This window comes from Syzygium oleosum, unplaced genomic scaffold, assembly GCF_021117445.2.
Source record: "Syzygium oleosum isolate NSW1041296 unplaced genomic scaffold, Sole_v2.1 Sole_v2.02, whole genome shotgun sequence".
Lineage (NCBI taxonomy): Eukaryota > Viridiplantae > Streptophyta > Magnoliopsida > Myrtales > Myrtaceae > Syzygium > Syzygium oleosum.
In genome coordinates this window covers 2425107-2445459 of record NW_026607486.1, presented here as the reverse complement: position 1 = coordinate 2445459, position 20353 = coordinate 2425107, and the positions used below count along the sequence as shown (strand labels likewise).

At 39.8% G+C, this 20353-nt stretch overlaps 1 protein-coding gene across 4 annotated transcripts; it reads right to left on the bottom strand.

The window, feature by feature from the left end:
* Positions 1-7843: 7843 nt before the first annotated feature.
* On the bottom strand, positions 7844-20269 carry LOC115684630 (serine/threonine-protein kinase STY46-like). 4 transcript variants are annotated; one of them, XM_030609447.2, is made up of 16 exons: positions 19697-20269; positions 18322-18436; positions 17551-17657; positions 17277-17399; positions 15684-15756; positions 14701-14811; positions 13269-13319; positions 11868-12007; positions 11663-11770; positions 10691-10764; positions 10378-10553; positions 9314-9409; positions 8705-8785; positions 8564-8614; positions 8334-8474; positions 7844-8233 (listed from the first exon to the last, which is right to left on the bottom strand). In XM_030609447.2, exons 1-16 carry the CDS (start codon positions 19891-19893, stop codon positions 8204-8206), a joined length of 1674 nt encoding a protein of 557 aa, XP_030465307.1. In that variant the 5' UTR covers positions 19894-20269; the 3' UTR covers positions 7844-8203. The 4 variants fall into 4 exon arrangements, with proteins under 4 accessions (XP_030465307.1, XP_030465309.1, XP_030465308.1 ...); XM_030609449.2 differs by having other exon boundaries at positions 19706-20269; XM_030609448.2 differs by having other exon boundaries at positions 17277-17396; positions 19697-20268.
* Between the last annotated feature and the right edge of the window lie 84 nt (positions 20270-20353).

Below are 20353 nucleotides of genomic sequence, written 5' to 3'. Positions count from 1 at the left end.
TTTCATACCATTGATGTTGATTATGGCTCGAAGTTAATCCGTTTGATTTGGAATCGACACAAACTCATGATTTTCGGGACATAAGTATTTGCAGGGGCATAGAGACATAGGCAAATGATCGGAGATACAAGGAAATGGCCCAGTTAGCGCCAGGACAAACTAGGCCACCATGCAAGCTCCCGAACAAGACCTAGTAGCTATTGTGTTTTTTAGTGCAGTAGCCGGGTGCCCGAAGAGCCCAGCTCTCGATGGGGCCCAGATCCAAACTTTTTAAAACTCTATAGAGATATGTTCATTAAAAGTCATAAAACTTATCACGAAAATGCAATTTAGTCCTATAATTTACAAAAAGTGCAATCAAGTCCTAAAACTTGTCAAATTGATTCAAACAAATCCTAAAGTTAACACCATCAATTTCTAACGGAAAATGCTGACGTGGCATTTTTAAATGAATTTCTATCTCCTACGTGGCATTTTTAATTAATTTTTATTCAAATCTTATTTAAATAAAATTAAAAAACCATAAAAAAAGCTAAAAATTAAAAAAAAACAAAACAAAACAAAACTGAAAGAAAAAAGGGAGAAGGAGCTTTGCCGAAGGAGGGTCGGCGAAGGTGGCCAGAGGGGTCGGCTGAGGTCGCCGGCCTTGGGCGAGGGTGGCCGGCCCTCGCCGGCCCTGGGCGAGGCCTCGCCGGCCCCAAGCGAGGGCCCGGATCTAGGCGATGCCGGCCCTCACCTGGGGCCGGCGACCATCGCCCGCCCTGGGCGAGGCCTCACCGGCCTCACGCGAGGGCCGGCCTCGCGGCGACCCTCGCTAGGCCTAGGCGAGGCATTGCCGGCCCTGGTCTGGGGTTGGCCAGGCTCGCCCAGATCTGGGTTAAGGGCACCTAGATCTGGGCGACACCCGGCCTTTGCCTGGGGCCTGCAATCCTCGCTAGGCCCGGGCGAGCACCGGCGTCGCCCAGATCTGGCCACCCTCGCCCAGGCCTAGCGAGGGTCGCCGGCCCTCGACTGGGGTTGGCGAGGCCTTGCCTGGGGCTAGCCAGGGTCGGCCACCCTCAACTAGGGCCGACGACGTTAGCCGGCCCCCTCTGGCGATGGGTGGCGGCCACAACTTCCACATGCAGCCCTAGTATATTTTTTTTTCAGTTTTCTTTTTTTAAGTAAATTTTAGATTTTTTTAGTTTTTTAATTTAATTTATATAATATTTGAATAAAATAATAATAAAAATGTCACGTATGAGAGAGAAATTCATTTAAAAATGCCACGTTAGCATTTTCAGTTAGATAAATTGACAGTATTAACTTTAGGACTTGTTTGAACCAATTTGATAAGTTTTAGGACTTGATTGCACTTTTTGCAAGTTTTATGACTCAATTGTACTTTTGCGACAAGTTTTAAGACTTCTAGTAAACATATCCCAACCCTATATTTAAAACTTATTTTAGATGAGAAACTTATGAAAATCCTAGAGAACTTTTCAGAGCCGTCATCCAAAAGAGTTGAGAGCATAGAAAATACTCCTCTTTTGCGATTGGCTTTTGTCAGTTAGGTGTTATTTAGGATTGTGAAACACTCGAGCGTGATCATTTTTCGAGTGAATATAATCATCCGTTTGCCGGTTATAGTGGAACAATTCGGTCGATCTCTCCTCGTGGTGTACGCACGTGCCGATCCAATCAAATCTGTTGTCTTCGTGTTTCATTTCCATAATTTACTTCCTATTCGAATCGTTTCGTTTCTTTACACTCTCGTGATAGTTACGACAGTTAAGTCCAATAACCATCAGAGATTTATCGAAAGAATTCCTCACATAAAACTAAAAATCAATGGTTATGAGGGACTCCTTTTGTTGTTTAGGTACGGGGGGGACTTCATTACGTGCAAGATGGGCATGAGTTTAGCCGCGCAAGCGAGGGTTAAAGCGATTGTACTCTCAATTTTAGCCATGCAAGCGACGGCGATGGGCCATTGTACTATCATCCTCAAGTGGACGATTCAAACAAAGAATGAGACAGTGCACGATGAAATGATTTTCAGATAATGATTTGATCTGGTCGAATGGTCCACCTGACAGAGTCGAAAGATGGGACCATATGGGGACGTAGCGACACGATCCAGCGCACGTTAATCCAAAAAAGTCCAGAATGCGGATTTTTCTTATAGTGAAATGGTCCATCGCGACGAAGAAAATAGTTCGTTTTTCCACCTAATCCCCGTACCCGAATATTCCCGGACATGATAATCAAGCTTATCTTTTGCTAGATAATTTGGGGACAATAATTATTGAGATAAAAACAGGAAAAAAGACTTGGGAAATTAGGAAATTCCATAATCAGTCGACACAAAGAAAACTAAGTTTAATTTAATTCGTTTTTGTATCCGGAGAGAGTGAACTAGGGTTTTAATGTTCGCATGGTTTGTAATTTTGGTATTGCGGATTCGACTTTTATTTTACTATGAAGTATCTCATATCATTAAAATTATGGATAGCGACGGAAAATGAATTCACGTGATATTTTCACTATTATTAAGCTAATTTAGTCTCTCTTTTTTTATTTTGGCAAGAAAGAAGAGGAAAGTGATTTTATCTGTTCTAAGTTTCCAATACGATCATCCTTCTTTCTTTTGAATTTAGTAGACCCATTAAAATCCTGGGGCGGTTTCAGGAGACTCTAGTTCTTTCCATTTATTTTCTTACGAAGCTTGATGTATACCCACTCCTTTAGAAAAACGGAAAAATGTCACAAACAATTCATAAACTTTGATTCAATGTATAATGTGGTTCCTTAATTTTTAATTTGTTTAATGTCATCCCTGAAATTTTTGTATATGTTCAATTTAGTCTCTGAACTATATGAAAATATTCAATGTAGTCCTTCCATTAATTCAAGTTCGGAGCTACATTGAACATTTTTATATAGTTCAAAGATTACAATGAATATGTACCAAAAATCCAGGGACCACATTGAACAAATTAAAAGTTTAGGATCCACATTAAATATGAGATTAAAGTTTAAGGACTATATTGAACAATTTAGAAGTTCAATAATTAAATTGCACGTTGGGTCAAAGTTCAGAGACTGTTTCTATCATTTCTCGGATAAAAACCCTAAATAGCTTTTTGTCACGTCAGTTAGGCATTTTTCTCAATCCTTCTGATTAGATCCTTTGCGATTGCTTTTCCCTTTTCCATCTCTAAATTGAAGAAAAAGGAAGGAACGAGAGAGAAAGCCTCCTCATCTGTTTTGGTTTTCGAGCATGTGGAGTTAATTAATACAAATCTCGCACGTCCTCCTATTGACCATGCGTACTTAGAGAATCGGTGTTACTTACCTCTAACGTACGATTTCCTATAACTGGCCTAATTCTTTCCAGCACGAGTCGGTCGCTGATTTCGTCATTTATTTTCTACCCGAAACAATTGTCGACTCGACTTTATACACTTTTGACTCGATCCAACATTTGGAGACGTACGTAAGTTCCCTTAATCCTGCTTATGTACACACTTGGAGCGTTCCTTGTGTAGCTGTAAATGAGAGGCTAATATAGCAGCTCGTCATATGTGCTCACCGACGAGGGAAATTTACACGTACTAGTCAATAAACCCAAGCTCTAGACACCAAACTCCGCGAATTAAAAACTATTAGCGTTGAAAATTGCTCTCACTGCATCCGTCCTTGTTGACCAGACACTGTCGTGAAACCGACAGATGCATCTGATTTCTGCTTTACATTAAGCCCTAGAGATCCTATAATTTCTTTTGTCATTATCAAAATCGTCGTCCATTGCAACTTGATTGATAAGGAAGGGCTCTTTCTCTTTCTCACCTAAAAAAGCGAGACGTCTGCCTTCTTTCTCTCCTTTTGAAAAAAAAAGAATATTGGGAACGTGAAGAATATGATAAAAAAGGAAAAGAGGGGGAAAAAGAACATTGGGAGGAGGACAGAAAGCTTTTACATCGAGACAAGCATAGGAGCAGCCCTTCAAACCCCACCACCACTTTAGGGTTTCGATTCATCACCATCACCTGGTTGCGTGTTCAGGCATGCAAATATGTTTTTTCGTACACCCACCTAAGCTGTCTTATATCTTTTGGATATTATCGCATTAGGTCTTTCTAACATAATCATCTTTGGAAGATTGATATCTGTGCATGAGAGATCTTTAATTACATGATACTATCGTGAGATTCACCCATAAAGTGGAGATGGTGTAGATTTATTGCTTCTTTTTTTATTTTCAACGTTAACATAATGGATTTGGTTGAAGAACTGTATTTTCCTCTGTCCATGGAAACTTCGTTAAAACGAAGCCTCTCATAAATATGGATGTCGCTCCCTGTAAACTCAACTAATAGAGGTTAGGATCACCCGCGCCAGCCTGACCCTCATGGCCTAGCGAGGCTGTCGCGACCCTCGCCTGTGGCCCGTCGCTAAGCCTTGGCGATGGCCCGCCGACCGGTAGAGGAAAAAAAAAGAAAAAATATAAAAATTGTCTACGTCATCGCTAGTCGACGTTGACTAAACCGTCACGTCAGAAATTTTAAGTCAAAATTGACCGAAAGAACTAAATTAGCTAATCGTCAAAAAGTTTAGAATTAAATTGACAAAATTGAAAGATTTAAGATTGAATTGGCTGCCGTACAATACGCTTATGACTTTTTGGTTAATATACCCCATGTAAGCATTTGTTCAGAGTGTTAGATGCTTCGTGATAAGTTCTTTCCTGTGTCCGCGTGGTAAACCCTTTGCCTAGTTCTTGTCCATACAGAATCGGTACGGTAAAAGACGCACTAATATAATGGCACAACCTATACAATGTATTTTCTATACAATCCACGTTCATGGCCATTTATTTGAACTATCTTATCATTAATTTGCCTTTCTCTTCGTCGATTCCATATGATAAATAAAAAGATAAATCATGCGTACATTGCCTGATAATAGGCCATCTTCTATGTTTGATCGGAGCATCGATACGAGGATCGTATAGCATTTCATTTTGTAATCGAGAATAGACTATATAGTACAATAGAATATGACACGATTGGTCATATAATGCCGGACCTCAATGTAGAACGCAAAGGATCCAATGCAGGTGAATCGATTGGTATATTAGTTAGTTGCGAAACTCGTGCCAATCCAATCACATCACGCAGTGCACAATGACAAAGTTCATTTTTAGGTGTTGAAAAATTAAAGATGGATACAGTCCAAATTCAAGGCAGAGTTCTCACATTCCACTTGGTCAAGAAAAAAGAAGATAGCCTTCTTTATTCTTTGGTAAGTTGTATCCCATTTGCAAAGATTCTTTTGACGTCAATCATATCACGTCCTTATAAACATAAACAACGAAAATTTCAATAACGGGAAATTGTTTTTTAAAGTAGGTACACAAGTGGATACATGCATCATCAGAAAAGTTGATACCTTACAAAAATTGAAACGTCAACAGCATTAATCATTGTGATTGACCATTCTTCCTCGAGGTAAACAGTATCTACTATTAGTTTTGTAAGATTAGGTGGTTTGTCTTTTTTTTGGTAGCAATCGCGCACGTACGGCTTTTCAAGACACTCGACTAATCTTTACTGAGGTTCTTTAACCCGGACCGGACCGGCTGGTTCAATGGTTGAACAGCGAAAGCATCCCCTAATCTGGTCCTGTTATTCATTGATACTCGGATTGGTCGAGACCTATGAGCTGGTTTGAGCAGCCGTTGAACCGGTGAACCGGACCGTGTTTCGGACCGAATTGGCCCCGCCACTGGACTCGGGAGTTGAGTCGTCACTTGTTTACATACACGACATTAAACTTTCGCTATAACTATAAAAGATGGTCCAATCATGGGCTGACCGGTCGAACCGCCACCCGGAGACCCCTCACCGGTTTTTTCCTGGGGGGGGGGACGGGTGACGGTCGTCCGTTTGTCCCGCGAACACTGTGATCGACGATGATGACGACGCACAGAGTTCGAATTCTCGATAGCGGGTCCGAATAGGATGTGCAAGTGCAAGTAATATTCTTTGGAAACCAGACCCCCGGGCGTACGACAAGACAGCGAAAGGAAGGATTGTTTGGTATTAGAATTTGAGAATCCAATGGGCCGGGTTGGTGTGTGAGGACGGAATGAAATCGTGCCAATGTCTACTTTAATTATTTTTTTCTCTAAAAGATGGTTTCGTCGTTACAGTCCAAGAAAAACATAAACAAAAGGGGATTAGGTAAAGGGTTTTTTCCAAATCGTGGTTCTGATCGCTTCTAGATCTAGGTCAATGTCGGCAAACTCATTGCGAAATATTCTGGTCGCATGAGCACGTTCTCTCACGTGGAAGCCTTCTGTACGAACGAGAGTCCAGGAGTCGAGACAGTCGAGTGAAATAGGAGTGCGCCTGGACATGTCGCTGGTCGAGATTCAATCTGCGCGAGTCGCCATTATCGAGATGTTGAACCGCACGAGTAGTAAAAGCAATTTGTGAAGTGACTACACTCGAAATAAAAGATGAGTGCTGGGTACTTTTTAAATTAAAGCGAAAGTTAATAATGAAAGCGGTAACACGCGTCTGTTCTTTCGGTCCGATTGGAACGCGCCTACATAGAAGTAGAAACGCGCCGAACGAGGTGAGCGAAGACGAACGAGACGGTATGGATTTGCGACCTCCATGGCACCACGGTAGAAGTGGCAACCCAATGGACAGGCCAAGTGGCTGAATACAAAAAGGAAAAAGAATAAAAAAAGAAAATGAAGTGCACAGTACATTGCTCGATCAATACTAAAGTACAAAACTGGATTGGATCCACACATTTCATGAAATTCATCTTTAAAATGGGAAACCCGCTTTCTTAGAATCAGTGTAAGTTAAAAGATGTCCTTGGAACACAACAAATCAAGACCCAAATTTAAGATCAGATATTGAAAAACGAGGCTCCAACGACAAGAACCGGAGCCAGAAACCAAGGAAAGCCACATTTCGCGCAAAGGATAAGGATGGACCCCCTCGAAATGATTTTTCGTCTGCATCCTTTGGCAGTTGACTTCTGCCTTTGATCATCAAACAATAATTTGTCTGAACGCGGCGTTGGTTGTCCACAGCATAGTGCACACTACCGTTGCGTGATTGTCGAAGCAAATTACATCAATTCTGCCTTAAACACGTATCAATCGAGTGACATTTACTCGACATAAATTGAAATTGAAACTCGCAGCAGGCCATGTTATGCTCCAACATGTCTTATAAGGCTCCGACGAGATCCAGCAGCCCCACCCTTTGATTAGGGACGCCCTCGATGCACAACTGAACGTCCCAAGTTATAACAGAGGAAACAAACTACCCAAGTATGAATGGTCCGATCCGAAAGGAAAGAGAATAAAAGGAAATAGATCGAGGATGATTTGAATTTGCGTAAGTAAAGGGGAGCTGTGTTGAGCTCGTTACTCTATCGAGGGACTGGCGCCACGGAAATATTGGAACTGATCCTCTTAATTCTCCTTGCCAAAGAAACCAAACAAAGACGGATGATTGCTACTTTTGCCAGGCCGCGATAATTTCTCCTTGGATCTTTCTTATCGCAGCATGGCTCTACAAGATATCTAGACTCGATCACGCACGAGAATAGAATGATCAGCACTCTTGAGCCTTGATACTTGACAGGAGACAAACTATAGGCTTTTCCAAACCAAAGTAGGATAAATATCAGGATTAGAACATCTATTTTAAGATAAAGAGGGATAAATAGCAAAACCTTTCTTACCAAAAAAAAAAAATAGCAAACCCTTTGAGATCACATCCATGTGACCTACAAATGCATCTAGAAAATTTCATGATCTCGGGAGCCAAAATTGATCAAATACATAATAGTGAATCTTAACATCTGATAATACATTGAGCTATCCAAAATCGAAGAACATCCCATTCCACGCATAGGTACTGAGGCACCCCACTTCATCAGTTTTCTCCCCATAAAACAGAAACCCCTTTAATTATATTAACGTAGGTGACATCAAATGTTTACAACCCGCTTGGCCCTAGGTCAGTCGGAAAAGCAGTCACTATAACTCTAGTATTTCTACTTTCTGTATTTACTCATGCCACACTCTCTCTCTATTGTACAATGTAACCTGTAAAACTATTTGGCGGAAAAAGGAGGATTCTCAGCCTTTTACTGTGCAAATCCGGTACGTAATCACCTGTGATACTATTCACTTGCCATTTGCTACTTCAGGGTGTTCCTGCGAAATACTCAGATTAATCACGAGAGAGAGAGAGAGAGAGAGAGAGAGAGAGAGAGAGAGAGAAAACACAAAATGAATTAAAGTGCAAAATGGCTACCTGGACTTCCTGAAGAAGATGTTCCAATTCAATGGTTATCTCTGAAAAAGCAGGTCTTTTGCCTGGTTCTGCCTCCCAACATCTTTGCATCAACTCGAGCAGTTTGGGGTGCGCATTCTCAGGAAGTTCCGGACGCAGTCCCTTAAAAATGTGAGAAATGTCGATAGATGTTACATATCGTTTGGTCAATATCAAGAAACACCCCTATGTTTTCATGTTTCAATACATACTTGTCTCACTCCCAGAGCAGCTTGAAGTGGAGTCATGTTTTCATAAGGAATCTGAACAATTGGGGAGCACAATATCACTAACAATGAATTTGCATTTGTGAAGCAAAGAGAGCACAGAGTGCATCTTAGGTTTATCCATACCTTGGCTGTTATCAATTCCCAAAGTACAACAGCAAAACTGAAGATATCTGCTTTCTCATCATATGGTTGATGGTTTATAACCTGGCCGCAAAAAAGAACTTAGAAAATCAGATATTAGTCCAGCGTGGATGCAAGTAAGATGGCATTGGACCGTATTCTAAACTGTGTTTCTCATTGTGTGGTTGATGGTTTATGACATGTAGGAGGCAGATAAGATGCATTGGAGCATATTCTAAGCTTCATATCATTGGCCACGTTTGTCGAATAAAGTATTCACTGGGTAAATGTATTTCTTCACCCTATATTAGGGTAATATGGCAACTTGGTGAACTGAGCCACCGGGTCTTCTCTTCCATGTAATTTGTTTGAACTGTTTATGTGATACACTAGAGATTTCCGGCAATCTTTGAATTCCTCCTGACGAGGCCAGTTTGATCTGATTTACAAGATATCGATCGCAACAAAAGACCTGCCTACCAATATCAGCAAAGAAACTGATCTTTCATAACAAAAACTTCAAGAGCACCGTAGATTTGGCCATATTTTTCTCAGTATAAACTTCAACCAACTTATCACCGCAAGCACAGATGAATATTGATAATGTCAAACCTCGGGAGCCATCCACCGGTAAGTTCCTGTTTCTGCAGTCATCACTCCACCTTGGCTTTGAAATCGAGCGACACCAAAATCAGCAACTTTAACAACCTTGCAACAAAGAACACGTTGAATTCCTTCGCATTATTACCTATTTGACAGAAAGTACCAGAAGACCAAACAAAATCTCTCAAACATTATGTGAATAGTGCTAAACCTCCAACTCCCCCCCAACCCAAAAAAAAAAACTTACAAAGCCTCCAACCAGAAATTGTGGGACAACCACAAAATGTCATGAGATAATAATATTTACGATTCCATCCCCCATTAACCTAATAGGATTGACAAGCAGAAGGCGCTCATCACAGTGAGAAACCCAACAAATGAAGATAGATAGTCAGCTTCCGAAGTGGATCATCAAGCAAATAAACAATCATAACACGCTAACATGGAGGCTCTCTCTGGTTGGACTCATTTAGGCTTGCTAAATGATGGAGTGAATGAGAACCAATTATGTAAATCACATCGACAAGATTGATTGCACACTAGAGAAAAATCACCATTCTAGCAAACCATCTAAAACAAGACTAGATATGCAAATAAGGCAAGCTAATCTGCTATCTCCAGTTTATTGTCATTAAAATAATTTTTCTGGCATAATAATCACAACTTGCCAGCAGAAATCACAATTTGCAACACCAATCTCGGGTGTCACCGATGCGTATCCTGCAAAAACTGGTGCTTGCTTGCTATTTTTTATCCAAAAGAAATAATTTCGAATGTAGTATCAGATAATAATATGATGGGTTTAAATGGTAACTGGAATGCCTCTTAAAGCTATATATGGAGAACAGAACCAATAAAACGAGTGCCAGAGACAAAAGGGAAACAGTATGGTATAGAACTCATATTACTCTAGAAGTATAACTTCATCCATACATAATGACTCGATTTCATTCACTATTCAAAAGAATAAATGTTTGAAAGGACAGCAATGATCACTGTCACTTCAGTAGCTAACCATATCGCTGTCCAAGCTAGTAAATAATCTAGCAAAAAAAGGAGTTTGTGGTACTTACATTATGGTTGTCCATTAGCAAATTTGCTGTCTTCAAGTCCCTATGAATTATGTTGCTTTTATGCAGATAATCCATGCCTTTACAGACATCAATTGCAAATTTTAGCAACTGAGGGAGCTTTAAGACATTACGATTCTTCTGCAAGTAGCTGTACAGACTCCCTCCAGGCATATACTCTGTAGAAAAGAAGCAAGAAAATGGGATTACTTGAATCATAATAAGGGAAAGCAGTAACATCAAGCTGACAGAGTAAACATAAAATATCTGCATGTTCACTATAAAGAACCAGAATAAACTAAATCAATTCTCATACCAGTTACAATACAGAAGTGAGGAGGCTTGGTACATGCACCAATAAAACGAACAATATTTTTGTGCTGAACCTGCCTGCAGTCATGACACATAAGCCCAAAAAAGAACATGATTTAGTACTGACAATGCAGCCAATCAATTATACGAAGTTTAAGAGAAACAGAATCCTATAAGATAATCTGGCACAGCAATATCACCAAGTCATTCAGCAGCAACTTTGAGACTTACAATCCAAATTCTAAAAAACAAAATAGCACATCAGCAATCCAATGCAGGTGAAACAAAATTATCTTAGGGCTCGGTTGATAAAACTGAAAAATAAGTGCTGAAAGGTACTGAAGTTTTAGGTATTGAAAATGAAAATAAAAAGTTGTTTGATAATAGATGAAAATTAAACATTATATTTTATTAGTTTCCGATTGCACACGAAATAGTGAACATTGTTGGAAAGTTTAGACAATATAACTGGAAAGACTTTAATTTCTATTGAATAATCTATCACTTAACCAATTAAGAAAGTCCTTCCTTACTCACTGCATTAAGTGATTTTCGACTTCAAACAATAAATTAACTTGTGTCCTTAGAAGTTAACAAACGGACTTAGCTACATTAAGTGCTGAAAAGTTTAATTTTCAGTATGTAATGTGGTTATCAAGCACACCCTTAATTTTAACGACACAAAGAGTGGCTAATCTATGCATCAATATTTAACTTACTTTCACCTTGAACCTCACTATCGCACATCTTCTTTCACTTAAAAGTAATTTATTATCTAGTAGCTCGGAGATGGCCAATAGGAACATATAGGTTGACCAAGTAATAACTCAGGACAAACCAATATGTGTATACGAACTTACGATGATACAGATAAAAACAAATCTAGATGATTTTATGCATCATCTTTACCTATAAACCAGATAAAAGACGCAAAAGGAACTCTTCTATATTTAATGGACACCTTAAATCAGCTTACCTTAGAATTGCCACTTCTTGAGCAAACTCATCCTGCAAAGTATCATTTAACTGCTCAGACTTAAGGATTTTAACTGCAACATCTTGGCCAAGATAATCTCCTCGATGCCTTCATGAAGGGAGAAGAAAAGCAACAAAAGCATAAGCAAGAGCAAGATATGTAACTTATAATGGTAGGTTGAACAAATAACTAAAGCTAAACTCACAGATCTCCACAAGAGCCAGAACCAATTCTCTCCCCTATCTTGAGTAATCTCCTATCTATTTCACCGTCCGCAGACTTGGCATGTGCTGCTAAAGCTTTTTCTACAGCTGAACTAGAATGTGATGAACCAGACCATGATTCCTGAAATTTAAAAAGATGGTCATTCAACTTTCAATTCTCCGTATTGCGAAGCAACATGTAGAACCACAGAAATAATAACATGTGACAGCCATCAGAGATATCATGCTTTGTCCCAAATATCACACACAAGAAAATGGATGTCCAGTATAGCATCACATCTACAGATCATAAAAATACTAGATAACAACACTGATTCTACTGCATACTGGTGTTTTCTTTTACAGAGACTATAGCCTAATGAAATTATAAATTGCATCATAACAATCATAAATAACAAGTATAGTGACAAATAATGTGGGTGTTGGCTGACAAATGTGGAGTTTTATGGACCAGGAAAAATACGGTGGGAGAAGAGTGGATTTAGACAAGCATGAAGTGAGTCTCAAATATTAGCAAAATTACTGCACAGGGAAACAAGAGTAAATGAGAGAGTCTTGATCAATCGTGGGGATGAAGATGTCTATATTTGTCAAAATATATGTTTCTAAAAGAAAATATTTTCTTTTAACAATCAAGATTTCATTTTGAAGATTGAAGATGGAAAGGCCAAACATGCTGATTTTCGATTTGATGGAACACTTAATACAGAAGAGGACATTAGCCTGTGATCCATTAACCCGACATAGTTCAACGTTCTCATTGTCCTAACATGACCACCATAATGATTCGTGACATTAGTAGCATCATTTATATCTGACACTATGCAGCCAAAGACTGATTTTAGCGAAGAGCTGCTATTGCATCTGAATAGAATGTATATGGACTCGAATTAGTTAACAGGAGTTACGGCAAGAGAATTGTTTATGCCACATTGCATCAAAGAACTTTACTTCATAATCACAACTCTAATGACAAAAAGTCCAACCAGTTGTTCATTGAATTCAGGAACTCGCAACTCATTGTCTAGATAAACAAAGGGAACAAGAAAATATCAAAGTTTCCAGGTCTTTTTACTCAATTTCTATCATACGAGAAGAGTTTATTCCGGCAATATAAAGTAGATCTTCACTAGAAAATCTCCCCAGGATTAGTAAAGCAGGATGTAGTATGACACATTCTTATAATGGCATAAATATGCATGCCGACTTTCCACTACTTTCAGGAGGAGCAACATCAAAGAGACTATTTCACAACTATATTTGTTATAGGAAAGCAATTATCACTGGCCATCAGACCCTTTCTTTCATATACGACTTCCTCTATATGCAACATTTATTTATGAAGTAAAATGCACAAGGGGTTGCAACAAACTGGTGTTTACCTTGTTTCTAGCAATAGCTTTTACCATTGCTTCATTCAAACCATCCGTATCCTGACCACAACATTGCAAAGTCAACATTTCAACTGAGTATGGATCCCTGTCATAGAGGATATAAGGACAATGCCCCTTAAGAAACAGGAGTTCCCCTGGAAAAGCACGGCTATTTTGCATCTCTTATCGACAACAATTGAAATCGTGACCAACTTATGTAGGAATGAAGGTGGAGGAGACAGTGCTTGGCCTCCCAAACTTCTTTACGTCCCAGTGGCCCCATGGTCGAATAAAAAAATGCCATGATATATTGAAGCTACTTCGCTCACTCCCTGTCCCCCTCCAAAATAATTATGAGAGTCCCCCATAGATACTTAATTTCTCATAACTATAGACTCCTTTCTCCAAAACTTTCATGTCAATGCTCTAACTCCTAGATATACTATTTCTGAACGATAACCTTGATAAATCAATTTAAAAATGCATCTTTATAGAGATTTACTCAAGAATTCTTTATGTGCCGCAATCAGAGTTTGATAACTTTAAAAATTCCAGATGTCTATTGTTATAGGTTGAAATACACTAAGGATACTCACGAAATTGATTTTTTTAGAAATTAAATCTCCCAATAGTCAATGACAAGTTTAAACCTTGTAAAATGTAATAAGTATTCTTTCCACATTTCCAAAAAAAAATGTATATTTTCTGACTATATGAAATTATAGTCAAACTTCAAAGAGCTTATCATGTAATATGACTTAAATATATTCTGAAGTCCTACAAATTGATACTATAGTAATAGTTGCTACTCCATCAATTCGGAATAATCTCTATAAATAAAAACACATCCTTCCACGGCCTACATTCTAGACCGGTCTTTCTTACGTGCATCTACAAAATATCTTCATCCCAAGCATTAAAGTTAAAACAAAATGACATGCCTATCCTCCCTTCCCCCTTCACGAAAGGAGAAAAACAAACAAGATATTATTCCTAAAGTCAACAAAATATTTCTAGAGCAGCTACCTCACTATTTGTCAAAAAGAGTTAAATTATCTTTCAACCAAATCTACTGATTGCTAATCTGATGGAACTGATTGTCCATAAAACATTCATCTTAACCTTTACGCTTCAAGATCTTCAACAAACCTTAATTAGACCAAGGCTAGTTCCCCTCCCCCGCGCACCCCCCCCCCCCCCCCCCCCTCGAGCTTCATTTAAAGCTTCAAGCCGTACCTTGTTTCCATTTTAAGCAAAGAAGAGTGCGAAAATAACCTTTACTGCCATAATTTCTGAAAGTGGAAACCTTTTCCCTTGTTTTCCTTCTAAGATTGTTTCAGATAATTTACTAAATGAATTTCCTGATTTACTTTTATTCACAAATGAAAATGAAAGTAAAATTCTGAAATACTTCCAGTATATCGGAAGTAATTAAAGGTACCTCAGAGTACCATCCGTCCACAACAAACACATCCAAGGAGTAGCCATCAGTGGTGGAGAATACATGCGCTTCCCGGATGTTAAGTCCTATATCAGAGAGCAAAGCAGAAAGCTGCAAGGGAAAAGTAATGAAAAGCTGTTAGTAGAGATGGTCATATTACTTATTATTCACACATTGGGCATATTCACGATTATTCATGGTCAACCAACTCTTTTTCGTAAAAATATGATACTGGCTTGTGTTCCTTAATGATTTACAGGAACATACTGCAGGCAGGCTTTAAAGACTGATGCATGTCCTCAAGGAGAGAACTGGACTGCACCTTTCCCTATCACAAGATTCAGTCCTGAACAAACTTTTGAAGGCAGGTATCGCTGCTTGCTTGATTTTATGTCAGATCCTCCTAAGAGCAGTATGCAGTACATTTCGGGGGGTTCGGTGCACTTTTGGATACCCTGAAGATTCCTTAAGCCATAGATTTGAACTTATAATGTTAATACCCACTTTATTTCATTGCATCGATGTCTTTTTTTTTTTTTCTTTTCCATTACATTTGATCAGAGGACACCCTTCAAATATTACTCTGGTCTTGGATTAGCACTTGATTTTGGTTATCTTCCAAGATGCCTACGGACAAGGGGGGGAGGGACATGGAGAGAGTGGAGAGAGAGAGGGAGAGAGAGAAATTCAGTACACAAAGAAACCAACAAATGAGAGAGATTCAACAATCAGTGTGTTGGCAAGAGCGAAAGTGAGAGCAAGAGCAAGAGCATGAGTGGATTTTTGGGCAAAGAAGGGCTGCAGGTTTGCCTTACAATGGCTCCGATTGTAAGAAGTGTAGGGACATCCTTACGTAAAACACCAATAAGAAAGAGAACAGAAAAGTGTTAAACTGTGTGACAAATACAGATGTTAACAAACCCCATCTAACAAATTTCTATTTCATTAGAACCAATTGAAAAAATAACTTTGTTAAATAATACCTGACTAAGAAGCTTTGGTTTATCGACCGTAGAAAATATCACTTCGTGAATGGGAACACTAGCTATATCTTTCCTGCAATATATTGCAAAACTTATGAGACATCTTATATTGATTATAATGATTGTTGCATCATAATACAGAAATATCCAATAAACACTGGGAAAATGTTTGTAAGAGAACGGAAGTTAGAGGCCGCCAATTATGCACATTAGTTTCCTTAACAACACCACTGGGATATCAGTAAAATTTCATGTGCAAGAGGCAGGCTATGTCGATTGTCTAGTATGGTGGAAGTACCTGTTCTTTCTTTTCCAATCAGAATTTATCATCATGTAACTGCTAAATGTGGAGTTGTGGACCGACAGAAATGATCGACTTACAGTTTGATTTGTCCTAATTTCCATACATAATGCTCCTCAAGAGATTTTAGCCCATGTTAGTCTCAATTGAAGTCACGAGTAGGTTAAATTTTGCTGAGCAGAGATATAAGAGTGCTAAACCTGCTGTAGGTAACTATTGGTAGCAAAGATGATAGCGATCCTTGTACCTACCTTGGAAGTTCAAGATGAACAATAACTCAGTATCTCTTCCTTTCTTTTTAATTATTTCTTTGTTGCGCCAAAACTATAATATAAATTTGAATTCTACAAAATTATAACTTTGCAGAAGTTTCTTTACCAAAAAAAAAAAATAACTTTGCAGAAGTGGCTACAGTGCATGTCATTGTAATGAACTGCCTGTGTCTAAGCATGAGCCTTCTACAAATGCGGTTAACACATATGAAACAAGTATATGCAAGTCATGACTGCAGAAACAAATACGTCCTACCATGTCGTAGAAACTTCAATTGAGCTTATTAAACTAATTCTAAACCCTAGACATATTTTGAAGGTACTTAAGTCAATAGTGTCAGGATCTAGTCCATCAACCAAGGTCATTTCTGACTAATTTATCGAGCTGAGAAACTCAAGCATGTCGAATGCTCTGTAGAAGAGGGAAGATGGTTTGTTGATTTTGACACAATGAGTTTCCAGCAAGCTAGTTTGATTGCTAGGACGGAAATCAAGAACAAGCAAAAACAACAATAAGAGAGAAAATGCTGAGTCCTGGTAATAGAGAACTCGAGTATAAATAATGAAAGAAAAGATCTATAAAGCAGAAAACAGGAGGACATCTTGTTACAGAGGATGATCAAGTCACAAGATCTAGTAATAGATGCAACACGACAAAACTTTGAACCATCGTGAGATGACTATTACCTGCATCCCACGAAATCGGGCATTAAAATGATGGAAAAAGTGAACTCTCTAGTCATTCTACTTCTCGTCTTCACTGATAGATTTCTGACATTGGTCCTAGCATTTAACCATCTCGCTATAGCCAGTTTAAACAAAACATTCGAGAGGATGAAAACAATTTATTGGAGGCTCTTTTCTCCTTCCTCTTTCATCACAACTTTAATGCAAGATTTTGCCAGAATCATTTAAAGTTCAAATCAATAGCTGGGTCACTAGACCTATCACACATGAATAAGTCAATCTGATGAAAACAGTGGAAGCAGAACAGCAAAGACAACCTCTGGAGTTGATTACCGTTTTGAGTTTGTCTCTGGAGGGTATCTTCCATGCACGTCATTGGAGATCTTTCTAACATCCAAATTCAGGTCCTCGAGCTTAGAGCAAGGTTCAAATTCATTCGCAACATCACCATTGCTGCTAATGTAATGTATTTGGAGAAAAACAAAACAGAGAACATTATCATCCCGTTATCATGATGAAATTCTTGACCATAACTGACGATAAAAAGCTATGGGTATCAGCGATGACAACTCCGACCAATTGAAGCTGAGAATGAAAGGTAGAATACCTATTCTCTGATGGCAAAATGGCTGCATTGTCTTCATCATACCATGGTCCTTTGGAAGTACTTGTCAATTGCAAATCATCATTGCCATCAGCCTTGGCAGGTATGCTCTACCAAATCAACAGAAAGATACAGACACGGAAAATCACCTCAGATAAACAAAGAAATCAAATTTAAATCAGGGATCAGGCAAATTAGATTATTTACACGCACAAGATTTTTTCCAAATTCTTGTAGGCATCAGCAATACAGTCCTCAAACAGGTAAATGGGCCAAAAATTGAAGTTTCAACCACACAGAAAATTCAGAGTCCACAGCATTGATCGCTAATAGTCAGTGACTTGAGTAAGTTACACGACACCCATATATGCTTATAACTCAATTCACCCAATTCAATTCATTTAGTTCAAGTTTCCCGACCAAGTTCATGAAAGACCAGCAACAAGTGAAAATTTCAATTATTTCACCTTCATCCAGGCCATCTGGATTCACCTCTTGCGACTTAGTCCAATATCCCAGTAGCGTGTTAAAATTACAAGGCTATGTTTTAGAGCTTATTTGGCCACCCAATTAACAACTATCTGATGACATTTCATACACTGAAAACTTCTTTAGCCATCCTTACTCTATCTTAATGCTCATACAAGGAACCCTATTCCAACACTCCCTTACCCCCAAATCGCACGCGCACGCACAGAGAGTATGCTTTTTAACAAGGAAAAGAAGGAAAGGAAAAGAACGGGACAGGCAGTTGGGATGGCTAGAATGAAGTACCTCCAAGAAACGAACATGGAAAACAGGACGCCTGCCTGGCTCTTTGGCCTGTATAAGAAGTTTCTGATGCAACAATACATCCTCCACTCTATCCATATTGACATCAAGCAAATAACTGTCACATATAAGAACCAATAAGCTTATCACCATCAACACAAGCTGGCTATTAATTACAGTTTAACGGGGTGCAACGAACACGTGATAAAGAACTGGAAAAACACAGCCCTGTTTGCATAATGTGAAGCCTTTCGCTGAAAAGAAGGCAGAAGAACTTTCAAAAGAAAGTAATAATTTCCATACAGGTTGAAGAATTTGCTGTTCAAAATCAAAAAGGGAGAGAGAGAGAGAGAGAGAGAGAGAGAGAGAGAGAGAGAAGTTTCTTTGTTTTATCACTAAATTCCATATTGAGTCATTAACTTATATTTCAACAAGACTCTTTCCTTTGCTCAGATACTTCATGTATACTTAATAGACACCATTCTCTTTTTAGTAAACTAAGTTACTGACCACAAAGAGATCCAACTGTTTTTACCTAAGAGTGCTACTTTCCTAATCATCGGAATATCGGAATAAGTGACAGCAAAGTAAGTCTCAGGTTAAGGTGCTTTTTATTGACAAGTAAGGTATTTCCGAACTATTACAGTGCCTTTCCTGCATATTTGCAAGAGCTGATTACAACAAAAACTGGCAGATTACTTTTCCCCATCTAAGCAAAAAAAAAAAAAAAAAAGCTACGAACAGGTACTTTCCAATTTCACCAGCCAATTAACAAGTCCCGCCATCAATGTAAGGACAGCTCCACTACTTTAGCAATTCAAGAACCAAATTTTGATTCATAGAGGTATTCAACGGCGTCTGCTTAGTCGAGTCGTTTATTAGGACGAAAAGAAAGTGATCAGGCACAAATCTTAAGGAAGAAAGCATTTTCCTTTTCTCCGACCGAAACCATCCATGTCAAGATAACACATAGGTTTAATAAAGTTGTGCCTATGAGCGGAGCGAGCATTGCATTGCTGACACATCATTACAAGCTAAAGAAGCTAATTTCTAACCACCTGCCTTTTTCAGATGCGTAGGTTCTACTGGAGCATTAGCGATACATACATGCGCTAGATTCACTGCAGTACGTGGAAAGACTCGCGAACATGTCAATCAGAACGGAAATGCTATCGCCCAGAAGCATCAAACCCAACAGCAAGCGACCCTCGAAAACCCTCCCAAATCCCAAACAATCCCCCCCAAGCTAATACGCATTCCTAAACCCCGGAATGGGATTCCCGCATCCTCCGCTCCAATTTTTTTTTTTTTTGCCCGGCACGACGGACCCCCCCAAAATCCGGCATCAAGAAAGAGGGACGGGGGCAGAGACACAAACCCGAAGTACCTAGACGGCAATCTGTTGAAGTGGGCCTCCAGGAGGTCGCGGAACTCCGGGTTGCTGACGTCGTCCTCATTGCCGGCCTCCACGAGGCGGGCGTACACGTCGCTCCTCACGTCGTAGCTCCCGGTGAGGCTCCCGACGACGCTCCGCGGCGGGGACGAGCTCTCCCCGACTCCCTCGATCAAATCCATCCCACCGACCCGGACGAAGGGACCCGCGCCGAGAGCGCGCGCTGCTGGGTGGGGTGGGGCATCAAGCGGGGCCTCCCTCCAACGCCATCAGCGCCGCCGGAAGATGAACACAGAGAGACAGAGAGAGAAAGCGCGAGGAACAGGGGAAGAGCGAGAGAGAGAGAGCCGTCGATCAGCAGGAGAGGAGGAGGGGGAGGAGGGGATCTTTGACTGTGGATGATGGAATCTGGGAGGACAAGGAGGGGAGGGCGGTTGGGAGTTCCGTGGAGAAGCCGAGGGCAGTTTCGTCCGTGGGAGGCGTGGCGAGCCTAGATGAGAGAGAGAGAGAGATTTGTTGTTGTACTGCTTTTCAGCTGCTGCTGCTCCTCCTGCTGCTGGCATCACCCGAGAGAGTTTCTCAGAATGTCACACGCGCGCGTAGAGACTAGAGAGAGAGAGAGAAAGAGAGAGGGGGAAAGGG